At 41.4% G+C, this 13,941-nt stretch overlaps 1 protein-coding gene across 1 annotated transcript; it reads left to right on the top strand.

Moving 5' to 3' along the window:
* The first annotated feature begins 850 nt into the window (after nucleotides 1–850).
* Nucleotides 851–11,967, top strand: arel1 (apoptosis resistant E3 ubiquitin protein ligase 1). Its single transcript, XM_018690066.2, has 20 exons — nucleotides 851–1,059; nucleotides 2,717–2,937; nucleotides 3,536–3,607; nucleotides 3,949–4,175; nucleotides 4,355–4,592; nucleotides 4,690–4,859; nucleotides 5,072–5,252; nucleotides 5,406–5,650; nucleotides 5,776–5,853; nucleotides 5,937–6,078; nucleotides 6,180–6,301; nucleotides 6,447–6,522; nucleotides 6,701–6,810; nucleotides 7,369–7,548; nucleotides 7,886–8,011; nucleotides 8,521–8,650; nucleotides 8,761–8,819; nucleotides 8,907–8,996; nucleotides 9,084–9,259; nucleotides 9,571–11,967. The coding sequence occupies exons 1-20, from the start codon at nucleotides 878–880 to the stop codon at nucleotides 9,671–9,673; spliced, it is 2,928 nt and encodes a 975-aa protein (XP_018545582.2). The 5' UTR covers nucleotides 851–877; the 3' UTR covers nucleotides 9,674–11,967.
* Nucleotides 11,968–13,941: the final 1,974 nt, after the last annotated feature.

Below are 13,941 nucleotides of genomic sequence, written 5' to 3'. Positions count from 1 at the left end.
TATTAATGCTTTCTTGGCCGAGCAGTTTACAGTTGAAGCTCCTGGGCTTAACATGTTCTACCCATTTAAACACTGTACCTCATTGGAATCCAACTCTTGAAAGCCTTTTGTTGTTTATTTTGTTTTTTGGACCAACAGTTTTGAGCCTCAGTAGTTTTATCTTCCACTGTAGGAGACTTGACTAACTCCCTGGTGCGTTGCACTTTTCCAATGAGCACAGAGGGGTCTCAGTGAAGGCTGAAAGATGGTCTGATGGACCGCCGCTTCTTCCTGACCTTCCTCTTCTGCTCAGTGTTGTGGATCTTCTTCTGGGAGGTGCACTGGAAGAAAGGAAAAGAAAGTCAAATTGAGGAATGGCTCCAAGGACATAGCCTCTCTCAATACAAGCACTTATTTCGAAGGTCAGTAGGTTACTATTGTTTCATATGAGATTACCACATGTTCTTTGAGATTAGAACAGAAGTTTGGTTGATGATCTTATCCAGGGTTAAGTAAGCAGATGTAGCCTCAGTAATATGCCCAAGGAGACCTCTGCAAGACAGGTTATTTTTCCTGAAAATTAAAGTCTCCGGTTAGAATAGTTTCTCTTACCATGAACTTATCCAGCAAAATACTAGGAGAAGTTCTGTGTTTAACTTCATTTGAGCTATGTTTAATATAACAAGATTGTATTGCTTCTTGCTTTGACCCTGGTCATTTTTTTTGGTTTTAAACACTAAATATTCAGGCTTATGAGATGCAAGTGGCATGTACTGACAATCAGCACAGGCTTAAAAACTCATTATAATAGACTTTAATGAGTATTTAAGCCTCTACTGTGGCATTACTGATGCTGATTTGCTGGCTGCTTTTGCTTGGGAATTTTTATGTGCTGCTCATGTGTCATCCAGATGTACAGACACTGGAGGAACTGAGTCTGAGTGTACTGAGTCGCCTGGAAGAGGTGGTGAAGGAACAGCAGCGCTGGAGGGAAATTGCAGAGGCCCACATCCAGCTGCTCCGAGACTTTGCCTTCCAGGAGTGGCTTTGCTCCCAGAACCTGGAGCATTATTACCATACGTAAGCAATGAAAGGTCTTAACTTAAGCATTTACACCAATCTGGCAAACAGTCGTGAGCAGCCTTCCTTTTTCAGAAGCAATTGCTTGTTGGCATGTCATAAATGTAGATTTTTCCCAGCATAGTTTTTTTGTGTGTTTTCATTGTCTTGAATTAGTTAGGTGGTTATGGTCATGTTTTATGCTAGTTAACAGAGGCTGTGTTTATTTACGTCCACTTGAGGGCAGCCTCTCCATTTGTGGTTAGCTGAGTTTGCTGACACTGAACTGTGGAGGCTGCAGTGTTTCAGAGGGTCACTGCAGTAAAAAGTATTCTTTAGAGGCTGTTACTGTGAGACCCTGCAGCAATGCAGATGTTTGTGTATATGTGCGTGTGTGCTGGATGCTCTCTATTGATGCAGTCAGACCCAGCTGTGATAAGTAGTTTATTGCTTCATCATAACATTGTCTGTTTGTCTTGCCCACATGTGAGAAAAGTCTAATTGTAATGTTTCTAAAGGTCAGTTGTGTTTCTCCAACAAATAGTATAATGTGGTCAAGGAAAATGATCTGACATTTCTAAAGGAACACAGTGTCACATTTCTGAAGGTCATTACTGTCACGCTGTCGCTGCCTACGTTGCTGATTTTGATTCAGTGAACTTCATACCTATGTTACTTACATAATTGTGGCACAGTTTCAATTCACAGACTAACTGTGTAGCAACCAAAGATGGTCTTTGCATTAATTTGCAGGCAAAAAAATACACAGTAAATGGGGAAGTTTATGTTGCAGACTCATAAGCATCTCATTACTTCTTAGAGAAACAGTGTAAGTAAAGACTGGATGATGGAAAGATATAATAATATTCTTCAAGAAAAATGAAAAAACAGTTATGTTTTTGTGTAGATTGCCATCATTATTACCATAATTAATCACCAGGTACATAATCAGCCACAAATCTGGACACAGCATATGAATGCTAGTAAATTCATACTTGCATGGTACAAGACAGAGAAAGCAATGTCAGATACTGTGTAACAATATCTGACATTAAGATTAACATTAAGAATTGAAATGTGTTTTAAAATGAAAGAAAAATAACTTCACTGTGTGACACTTTCTGAGTCACTAAAATGTGTGTTAATTTTGTGATATTTCAGCATTAACATTATTACATCATGAGAACATTTTGTGCTACTGTCATTTTAGCAATGATGATCATCCTGTAATTGCAGCACAAACACATCCCCATTCTTAACAGGCAAAGACATAGTGTTGCAATAGTAATTTTACAATAGGAGATTATGTGTTAGTTTTAATGGTTGCAACCATTTATCTACTAAGCATTTTCCTCTGCTGACCTTTCCCTGTAATAAAGCTTTGTGGCTTTAATCTTTTGGTAGGACCAGATGCAACATGCCACACCATCTCTCTAAAGAGTTTAGCTGATAAGATCAAGGTTACTCTCATACAGACTTTCACAAAAGCTAGTGTTTGTTTAGTGTGAGGGACAGCCTGCTGTGTGCAGTTAAGTCAGCAGTCTTGCTCAATAGACTTCGAGTAACACTGAGCAGTAATGCTAGGGTTGTAGTTCTAAAGGTTGTGTTACTGTAAGCAGTGCCATGATTCCTGTCTGTTATTTATTTCATATACTTTCACTTTTGTTTTCCACTGCAGATTGAAGACCTTGGGTTGTATGAATCTCGATGATCTGTCTCAGTTTGACAGTCAACTGCAGCTGTCTCTAGCTGCCTGGGGCTACTACTACGAAGACTACATAAAGTTGTCCACGGGCATCAAGATCCTCCAGACCTCCAGGGGGAGTCGGGACCAGGACTACGAGATCCGGCTGGTACACAGCCTTGCTGAGAGGCGTCTGAATGAGAAGTGGTCAATTGGTAAGACTCTGATCATTTTCTGCCTCAGAATGGTTTTAGTTTGGTGTTGCTTGCCACAGCTGCAGAGTATCAAGAGCCATTTAGAGATATTAGACAAACATACTGTTGCTAAGTGTTGCTAAGTGTTTTCAAAAATGTTGTTACAACAAAAATCATTTTGTAGTCATAGATCATTTTAATGTAACTCAAAAGTGTTGTAATGGAAGAAGTTAAGTGTTGCATCATCTATTTGTACAACTCAGCATCTGTTTGTTTTTCTGTCCTTTTCTCACTCGTAAAAAGCACAGTAGTTTCTCCATTTCAGGATAAATATAAGCTGTGTAACCTTTGCTAAAACAGTATTCCACACAGGGCGTGGTGTTCACCTTCCATTAAAAATGGCTACTTATATCACACCATTTCATTGGCATTTAATTTAGCTTCTTTTTACGGGAAAACATGACAAATATAGAGATTCTGCGGTTATGCAGACATAAAACAATGTCTTAAAAAGAAAAGAAAGTACAACCATCAGAATTACCCTGCAGGCCCAGAGCAGGAAGTGTGTGTTGTCTTCATTTTAATTATTCATTGCTGTAATATCCAATTGTCTTTTCAGCGGGAGCTCTCATATTTGGCTGTACTGTGGCACTGTGCTTCTTGATAAGGGACCTCATGTTTTACGTGATTGGTGAGTCCAGTGTTAGCTGTTAAGGTTGGGTTGATATGGCCGGTCCTGATATTGCTGCTACATGACTCACTCTTACTCTTCCCTCAAGCACATACTTCAAACGTGACATGCTACCATCGGTTTTATAAATTGTTTTTTATTATTTTATAGCCTGAAGATTTATTGTATTATTGTGGTCTCAGAAAGCTTTGTCAAATTTTAATCTTTGCTCTGCTTAAATATTTGATTAACTAACAAATGAATCCAATTATTATTTATCAAAACCATATAAATTGTTTGCATTTATTGCACAGACATGTTCCAAACAGTTGTCTCTTGCTCTTATTCCCTTCTTGTGGCAGGTGGAATTACTGTTTCCATCATAGCGTTTGTCTTTACCATCAAGTTCCTCTGTGAGCTTGCAGCGAGGGTTGTCAGCTTCCTGCAGAATGAGGATCCAGGGCGACGCGGTGACCGCAGCATCTACGACTATGTCCGGGGGAACTACCTGGACCCACGTTCCTGCAAGGTGTCATGGGACTGGAAGGAGCCGCAGGAAGTGGGGCAGACTATGAGCTTCAGAGTCCAGGTGATAATAGATTCCTAAGGATGTTCTGTGCCTTTTGTTTCTAGTGTAATTGACTTTCTTAAAAGTTGCTTCTGCACACAGCAGTGGTATTTGTCAGGAAATCTATGTTCAGAAATGTAAAATTGACTTGTGTGTCCTCTGTATTGAATTATACTCCCTTTGTGTGTCTGTCTACTCAGCTGTTCTATAAGAATGGCCAGCCTTTCCCAGCCCATCGACCTGTGGGACTGAGGGTCAACATCACCCACATTGAATTGGCTCTGGACATCCCTGTTACGCAGGAGGTTCTGCAAGAACCAGAGTCCAATGTAGTCAAAGTGGCCTTCACAGTGCGCAAGGCCGGACGCTATGAGGTTGCTGTCAAGCTGGGCGGCCTCAATGTGGCTTACAGTCCATATTACAAGATATTCCAGCCAGGTATGAAGAGCCAGCCTGTATTTAAGTTTGTACAGCTGTTGATTTGACAAGTTTGTATTGCTGATTGACTATTTTTCTGTTCTTTTATTCACCTCAGGTACAGTTGTCCCATCCAAAACCAAGATAGCCTACCATTTTTCCACCCTGGTGCTAATAAATGGCCAGCAGCACACTTTGCAGATTGAGCCCAGGGACGAGTATGGAAACCCCACCAGTAACTCCACATCTCTCACAGATGAAGCCAACTACAGCGTCCATGTGCACTCTGTAAGGGAGCAAAACCCCATTTCTATCGTCCATTATGCTGTAATTTCAAGATTTATTTCTTGATTATAACCGTAAAAATAAAAGCCAGTATTTAATTTCTTCGCCCTCCTGTTCCCAATTGCACGGTCACTAGCTTTACAGCGGAACAGGTTCTTACCAGTAATTCCTGAAAGTCTGAGCTGGGATTCATTTTAGTTTTCCTGTTCTTCCAGCTGGGCACGGTGGATGATGACAGTCTGGAGGAGTACTACAGTAAGTCAGTTTCACTCAACAAGCAGCAATGCCAGGTTCTGCTGAGACTGACCCTGAGGAGAACAGGCTGTTTCAGGGCCCGCATCTCCTACAAGGACCAGCCGCTCAGCAACGGGGAATTTGACATTATTGTTCTCAGTGGTGAGCAGCCTTTACATGCTGAAGAAAAGTATAGAAGAATTAAGCAGAAATGCATTTAATGTATTTAATAGATAGAGGGTGGATTTTTTTTATTCAGCAGATTTATCCTGTGTTTTCAAAGCCTAATACTCATATTCTCATTGCATATTACAGAGAATGAGAAAGCCTGTGTGGAGAAGAATGTGTCCACTCCAGGCATAAGTATCTACTTTGAGGCATACCTTTACAGCAGTGGGAACTACAGCAGTTCCTCTTGGCAGTTACCAGCCTCCTCTTTGCTGGCTCCCCAGCGGAGGCCCTCTATGGGAGAAGAGGAGGATGAGCACGACTCTCCTGTGGAGGGACAACCTGAGAAGGTCAAGAAACCAAAAAAGGTCTACTGTTACATATCGCCAAAGGTCAGTGGGCCAGTGTTTAATGGTTAGCATTGATGAGTTTTCTTCTTCAACTTTTGGATATATTGGTAAGAAAATGAGAAATATGTATGTAAGATGAGGTTGACTTGGACTTTTATGTCAAACAGCAACTATCCGTGAAGGAGTTCTACCTGAAAATTATTCCGTGGCGCCTTTTCACCTTTCGAGTATGTCCAGGAACAAAGGTACGCAAGATGGATGTCAGAAAAACGCCAGAGGACAGGCCTCTTTCGTTTGAGCTCACCTTAATCTTCTGCTCTCTTTTCAGTTTACTTATTATGGCCCTGATCCAGTTCACAAGTACCTAACTCTAGTGGTGGATGATGGGATACAGCCTCCTGTGGAGCTCAGCTGCAAGGACAGGAACATCATGGCTGCCACTTTCATTCGCTTCCTGCACAAGAACATTGGTTTGTTTCAGTCTAATGCGATTAATTTTGCCCGGAGCTGCACTTAATGAATACTGTCTTTGTTGAACACTGTAGCAGTAATTTGATGGCGTTGTCCGCAGGTGGCTCGGAAACGTTCCAAGACAAGGTGAACTTCTTCCAGCGTGAACTCAGACACATTCACTCCAAGAGACCTCGCACCAAGACCTGCCTAAAAATCACTCGACACTCCATTCTAGACTCAGTGAGTGCTGCTTTTACTGTATTATGAAGCAGTTTCATAATATGTGCATGACTGAAATGGGCATGTAATCATAACAATCCTGTGGGTCATATGATTGTTGTGATCATTCTGACTTACATTCATATGTCCTTCTTGCGCTTCACAGTCACTGAAGGCTACAAGGAACTTCTCTGTGTCAGACTGGAGTAAGAACTTTGAGGTTGTGTTTCAGGACGAGGAAGGTAAACAAAACATCTCAGTGTGTGTTAACTGTATGAGTTCAGTATTGAGAGTGCTATACATTTTTAATGTTGCAGCAATGACTTAAAACCAAAAAGGTCCTAAGATTATATCCTGATCAGTTAGACAGTAATTCATTAAGGGGACCACACTGCTGAAAGTTCTGACATTTTTCTGCAGCTCTGGACTGGGGAGGGCCTCGCAGGGAGTGGTTTGAGCTGATTTGCAAGACCCTCTTTGACACCTCCAACCAGCTGTTCACCCGCTTCAGCGACAACAACCAGGGACTAGTAAGTTAGTCTTTTTAACCCCCTCTGCCCTTGAAATAACTTAAGGATGCTTTGTCTCCTTTGCTCCTTTGTCTCTATCGCTATATATTGCTAAGAGACTTGATTAACAAAAACAGTAGTTTTACCGAGGAGAACACAGGAGTTGCTGGAATACCACTGCCTCGATTGGTCCTGCTATCATATCACTTTCAGTGGTGGAAGAAGTATTCAGATCCTTAGCACAAGCACAAGTCCCACACAAACTCACTGATGGGACAGCAGTGTTCCAGCAACTCCTATGTTTTGCTCGGTAGAATTACTGTTTTTCAATTGAGACTGGTAGTGATCTATTGTGATGTTTCTGGTTAATCAAAAATGATATGATCTTACTTTCAAGTAAAAAGGTCTGTCTCTGTAGGAATCCTTTCCATAATGTTGTTGACACTTATAATGACAGTCTGAGCCTGCCATTGTTCAAAACAAGCACTTAAGTGGACTTGCTTTGACGTGGACAATTGTCCATTGGCTTCCCCCCTTTAAACTACATGCAAAATAAGCAAATGAATATGTATTTTGCAGGTGCATCCAAATGCTGACAGGCCGCCCCACCTGCGTCTAAAGATGTATGAGTTCGCAGGCCGCGTCGTAGGGAAGTGCCTGTACGAGTCCGCCCTGGGTGGAGCCTATAAACAGCTGGTCCGAGCTCGCTTCACACGCTCCTTCTTGGCCCAGATCATCGGCCTCAGGATGAACTATAAGGTATGGAACACAATACATTCCCACAGAAAAAGGCTCGTTCCTCGGAAGTTGGAAGGTCATGTTTTCGTTGTTTACCTTCTGGTGTCAGCTGGTCTGTCTCATCACTTTAACATTACTCGCAAAGCCAGGAAACCTGATTTGTTTCTTGGCCTTACTTATTTCATGGAGAACTAGCCAGCATGTTTTGCTGTTTATCCAACTTCCTAAGATTTCAAAGCTGAGAACTAAAGCTGAGCCAATCATCTTTTTATCCTTCCACTGAGAAGATGAAATGTCGTGTTTATTTAAAAAACGTCATTCTCCTGTGTTCTCGTTTTATTTTCCACTCCACTCTCAGTACTTTGAGACTGACGACCAGGAGTTCTACAAAACTAAAGTGTGCTTCATCCTAAACAATGACGTGAGTGAAATGGACCTGGTGTTTGCCGAGGAGAAGTACAGCAAGTCAGGACAGCTGGAGAAGGTGAGGCAACGCTTTTGGAAAGGAACCTCCCCTTTTATCCCTGATGTAATTTCACAGGAGATAGGAGCAATAAACCAAACAAAAGAAACCATATTGCTTGTTTGGCAGACATCTTGTTTTTCTTAAAGAGGGGGAGTGGTGAGTTTACATTAAGTTTTTAAAACGTTTTAAACTTTGTTGCTCCGTTATAAAATTCCACACAATAACTGGCTGTGTAACTCCCTGTGCTGAAACCTGAGTTCAACCTCCTCCTTTTAATTAGATACACATGTTACTGTTTTTTTTAACTTTTAAATTGATTAAATATTTATAACGCGGCTGACAAGTGTGTGACAGCCAAACACACACGTTCAGGAAAGTTTCTGAACTCTCACATACTCTAATTCTGTCTGCCTCTTACATTTACTTGCCTTTTTTTTTATTTGGAGAGCCACTCAATTACAGAATTTTCATCTGGTTTATGTCTTTTGTTGTTTTACTGTTTTATATTTCCACATGTTCTCGTGCAGGTGGTGGAGCTGATTTCAGGGGGAGCTCAGATCGCTGTTACCAATGAAAACAAGATGCATTATCTCAACCTGCTGGCCCAGTACAGGCTGGCCAGCCAGGTGAGAGATGAGGTGGAACACTTCCTGAAAGGTAAGGGAATTAGCACAGCTGCAGTCTGACATTTTTTTAATGCCAAGTCCTCTAATTTGAAGTCTCCGGTAATGTGTGCATAATTAGTGTAATTTCCTGATCAATTGCAGGTTTGAACGAACTTGTTCCAGAAAACCTGCTAGCCATATTTGATGAGAATGAGTTGGAGGTATGTGTGATGTTTATAATAAAATCCTGTTGATCTTTTACAACACCACTGGGTATTTATATATTTTTTCCTTTATAATCTCTTCAGCTGTTGATGTGTGGCACCGGTGATATAAACGTGCAGGACTTCAAGGCCCATGCTGTGATTGTCGGAGGATCGTGGCACTTCAGAGAGAAAGTATGTCATGGAAATTCTCTGTCTTCCTTTTCTCCTAACAGCGGAGCACTGATGAAAATGTGTTGATTTTTTTCCCTGTCTCCACAGGTGATGAAGTGGTTCTGGGCCGTGGTGTCCAGCTTCACCCAGGAGGAGCTGGCTCGTCTGCTGCAGTTCACCACGGGTTCCTCTCAGCTTCCCCCCGGGGGATTCAACACTCTGTGCCCCTCCTTCCAGATCATCGCCGCCCCGACACACAGCACCTTGCCCACTGCACACACCTGGTGAGTAGAAAAGCACAGGTGGATATACTTAAAGGATATCTGCATGTTTCTACCATGAAATGACCAAACCAAACAGCCTGTCTCTTATCTCACTTCTTGACTTCACAGCCTTGTCTGTAACACTCAGTCCCAAGCCCATTTACTGATGATGTAGATCCTTAGAAAAGGTGTACAAACATATCATGAGAGCTCAGCAAGTTACTTTATTTTTTAAAAGTTTTTTTTTGATTTTTTTAAACAAATAAAAATATCGAACACTTCATCAAAATTTAGACAATAGCTGACTGTTTATGGCCCTTTTCTGTATCTAGTTTTAACCAGCTGTGCCTCCCAACCTACGACTCCTACGAGGAGCTGCACAAGATGCTGAAGCTGGCCATTAGTGAGGGCAGCGAAGGCTTCGGCATGCTCTGACTCCTCCATCACTGGCACTGTGGTTCCACTCATACAAGAGGAGACCAGCACCACTCACTCACTGGTGCACCAGTTCCCTGCATCCATTTGCATTTAACAGGTGGGCTTCTTGGGCAAAGAATCAGACTCCCTATAAATACTCTCTCAGGGTGTGAGAGGGCATTACAGGAAGTCGCGGAAGGCTGAACTGGAATCAGGACTTGATCATATGAACTTGCTACTGTATGTATAATAAAATATCCCGTTTTGTAAAAAGAACACAAAAAAAAAACAAAAAAAGGAAACCACATACTGCTGGAAAAGGGTGAGGTTTGGGCTAATTTTATTTCTTAAAGCGAAAAGTTTTATATGTTTGAAAGACACATGATGCTAGAGCAAAGGCCTTGAGTATTTACTGTATAATCGCTTCTTTTGCTATTTGCAAACTGAGGAACACTTAAGTGCAACATGAGCCTACACGTGATGTGGGTGACGTGTGCATCTACAGCACTTTGGCCTTAATCGATCAGGGACTGATGTTTGTATGTAAATATCTAATATCACTCTTTTATTTCAATACTTGTACATACTAGTGTGTATTCACACCTTTTCATCAACTTTATTGTTTGACGTTCAAGGAGAAGGGATTTCTTTACTGTTGCACGTTTTGATGGGTTGAGAGTTTATATAATTTCTATAAGCTTTTTTTCAGTTAGAAATGAATGGGTTTTAAAAGAAGCCAAGTAATTTCTATTGTTTATACATGTTTTTAACTTATTGTGTCTCGGAAAAATTATTTGTGTTGACCCATACTGTTAAAACTCTGTTTGTCTGGAGCGGTAAAATGTTTTTTGTTATGTTTTATAACCTGCCTTATTCATACCCTTTGCCTCTGATTGTATCCAGAGAGGTGCGTAGGTGAGAAATGCATAGTCTACAGTAATAGGTAGTAGTTATGACATTTGTATGACATTTCTATCCTCCACAGGGGTCACTGTGGGTGTGAGTGTTGGTTGGATGTTGGGGAGAGCCCATATATAACAAAGATTTTGTTATATATGCTGTATGCTTTTTACTTTCTCTTTCACAGCCTTTTATGGGTTTACCTCAAAATCTCCTCTGCCACCTATGCATCCTCTGACACAGGTCTATACGTGTTCATGCACATGTATGGCAAAGCATACACATACAGTTTGTTCATAGTTGCCTCCTTTCCAACTCTTGACTGTACAACCTTTAGCCATATGATCCCACATCCTCAGTAAACTAAAGCATTATATCTTTGGGGAATATATTATTGTAAAACTATTTATTTTTAATGCTGTTAGTGTTAGTCTATATCCTGAGCCAACAGAATTGTTTTCTTGGTCTTTTTCTGTTCATATTGTGTAGCAGTTCCTTTGCTGTTCCAGAGTTTACATGTTCATTAGCCATTTTGTGATAGTGTGTGCTGCCAGTCAGAATGTTTGTAGAGCATTTAGGAGAATTCATGTTTAGACTCAGAAGCAAAAAGAAAATATTAGCATATAATTCCTCTCAATAGCATTCTGATTTGAATATGTTCGTGTTTCCACACAGAGCACTCAGAATCCAGTTCCATTCCTCACATTTATTCTCAGAGTTGGCAGTAAAAGTTTGACTTGGGCCACTAAGAGATTTAATTTGTGGAACGGCAAAGATGTCACATTTCCACTGCAGGTGTCAGTTGCTGCGGGTTGGAATGAACTATGTTGACTCCACAGAGCCAATACAGCGCAATTGGATGAGCATTTTGCTTGTGCTATAGTTGGCCTTTTACAGTGTTAAGAGCTTTGTCAGAGGGTTTGTGGATTTGTGTGTGTTTGGGTTGTGCAATGTTGACCTGATGTGCTGAGGAGAAGAGTGAAAATGTTCTAAGTGCTTATGAAATGTTTGATTAAGGGTGTTTTTCAGCACCAGTACCAATGGCTGATATCACATTTATCTCAAGTAAAAGTAGTTTAAGCATTACAAGTGTTAGCTGATGTCCCATTAGATGGCATGACCATTATAAACAAATATGAAGGAGGGGCTGTCCCGTAGTTTTATGTTCTTGTTTAATGTTTTGCTTTTCATGAGCATCTACTACTCTGTTTTATGTTTGGATGGTTTCTGGGTTAGTTTGTCTGAGTGTGACTTTTAGCAATGTAGATATTGTGAAATATTTGCCTATGACTTTGAAGCTGGGATACTTTTTTTTTTTTTTAATGGCAAGCCTCTGCTGGCGAATGTTTGAGATTCACTGCACTGCAGGTCCTTTGTTAATGGGAATAAAAAAATGATGGGCTAAATTCTTATCACCATATCTCACTTTTTGTGCATCGTGGTTGGATTGTGTTTAGGCAACATGCATCAAAATGATTACAAACCCTTCCAAAGATGAATTTTGCACTTGGAGATGACTTGTGGTGCTGACCTTACCAAGTAGTTCTTAAACTTGTGTCTGAAAATAGTTAAGTACCTGGAGAAGAGCCCATGGGTGTACCCATAGTAATGTAGATTAGGACATTGTTATTGTCTTTGCTTGAGGTTAAAAACTGAAGAGGATGTAATACTTCAATCTCTAGTACAGATCAGTTCCCTACAGTGCAGTAAGTTGTAAGTTGTTGACAGCATTTTACTCCACAGGGCAGAGGGCTAAACTGAAAATCTCAAATGATTTCTGATCAGTTCTTAATTTTATTTACACATCTTTATTTCCTTGCAGTCCATTAGACTGTGGTTTATAACCATATGAATACATATAATACATCAGCAACTGTCATCCGTCAGCAGAGTTCATGTTTTAGACACAAGGGGGCAGTGGCTCTACATGTGCCACAAGCAGAGGTCATATGCCTCTTCTGCTGTTCCTCCCTCGAGACGGGACAGCGGCAGCAAATGATGAGGGGCTTTCCTGTCTTCAGCTGACCCCTCCACACTTAAAGTCTTCAACACGGAGAGCAGGCCAGATTGAATCCCCTCCATTACAGACATTTCTCATTTCCCCACACACATACAACACATACCTCATGAAACACATGAAAATAAACAAAGTTCATTCAAACCTGCTGGTTTCACGTCAGCTGAGGGCTTAATGAAATCAATCTTTTGAGTGTGTGGAATGTGATAATACTTAACTGCTGAAAGTGAAATGGAAAACAAGGGCTCCTTTTCCTTTCACCATATGAAAGATGGTGGCATAACTTGACAGCCATATCAGAGCAAGATGTGATAGGAGCACTCTCTTGCACGACTGAATGTTTGCTTCCTCGGTGAGACTGTCTGATAATGGACTCTTAAGAGTAAAAAATCATTTTTAATTGCGTTGTTTGAAGGCTGTGGACATGCAGGCCCCATGGCCCTCCACACTACACCCACATGTTCCTGGCGTGTCTCCTCACACTGTGGTCTGAACACTATCAGGAGCAGGCAGAAAGGCATCTTGAAGTACTTGGAGGCAGGAGTCCAGTTATTTGGTCTTGGCATGCACCTGCGGATTTGCATAATGGTCTCTCTCAAATTTCCCCCAGGAATGCTTGCTAAAGAGGGACCACAAATCAGAAAGTCATCCTCTGGCTCTCACTAAGAGTAATGTACCATGTTGGAATGGTTCTCCTTCCCAAGAGAACCTGTGGGAGATCGCTCAGCAACAATACTGTGCATTTTTGTAAATTCATCTGATGATACTAATTCCCTGGGAAAACATGTTTCTCTGACAAATTTTCCATGTACTATTCCATAAACATCTCCAGACCTGACTGCAGCTTGGTTTTTTGGGGTTTAGGGTTGCCAAGTTCCTGGGGGAGTCAGTTTATGGGTGGTTCTCCTCAACCAAAGAATTTACATGATCGAAAATGCAGTGCCTCATTTCCCATCTCTGAGTCAGACACCCTGCCTCTGAGGAGATGTCCATCAGTTTCTCTGATCAAAGATAATTGTCCACAGACAATGATCTTCACAGGACCGAAAACACAAATGTGGCACGCCTTAAGTATCTTTAGAACATGACCGCTCTCCCTCCTTCCTGCTACACAGCCGTGGGGTTGTCTGCTTCCTATTTCAACATGCAGGTCCTCATTACCTGATTGGACGCCACTGATTACCTGCCAACTGGATTGGCTGCAGGTATTCATCATCTGTGATGACTGGGCCGATTTAGAGGCCAATCTTAATCAGGGTTGTTGAAGGACAGGAGAGCATCGCTGCAGCAGCAGCAGGCCTGGGCTGAGGTTCTCCCCAGGAAGTTTAGTGCACTGACTTCATGTTACTGTCAGGTCTCTGTGTAAGCA

This window comes from Lates calcarifer, linkage group LG19 (assembly GCF_001640805.2).
Source record: "Lates calcarifer isolate ASB-BC8 linkage group LG19, TLL_Latcal_v3, whole genome shotgun sequence".
NCBI lineage: Eukaryota > Metazoa > Chordata > Actinopteri > Centropomidae > Lates > Lates calcarifer.
The sequence above is the reverse complement of the archived record's forward strand: the minus strand, read 5'-3'. Positions and strand labels throughout refer to the sequence as shown.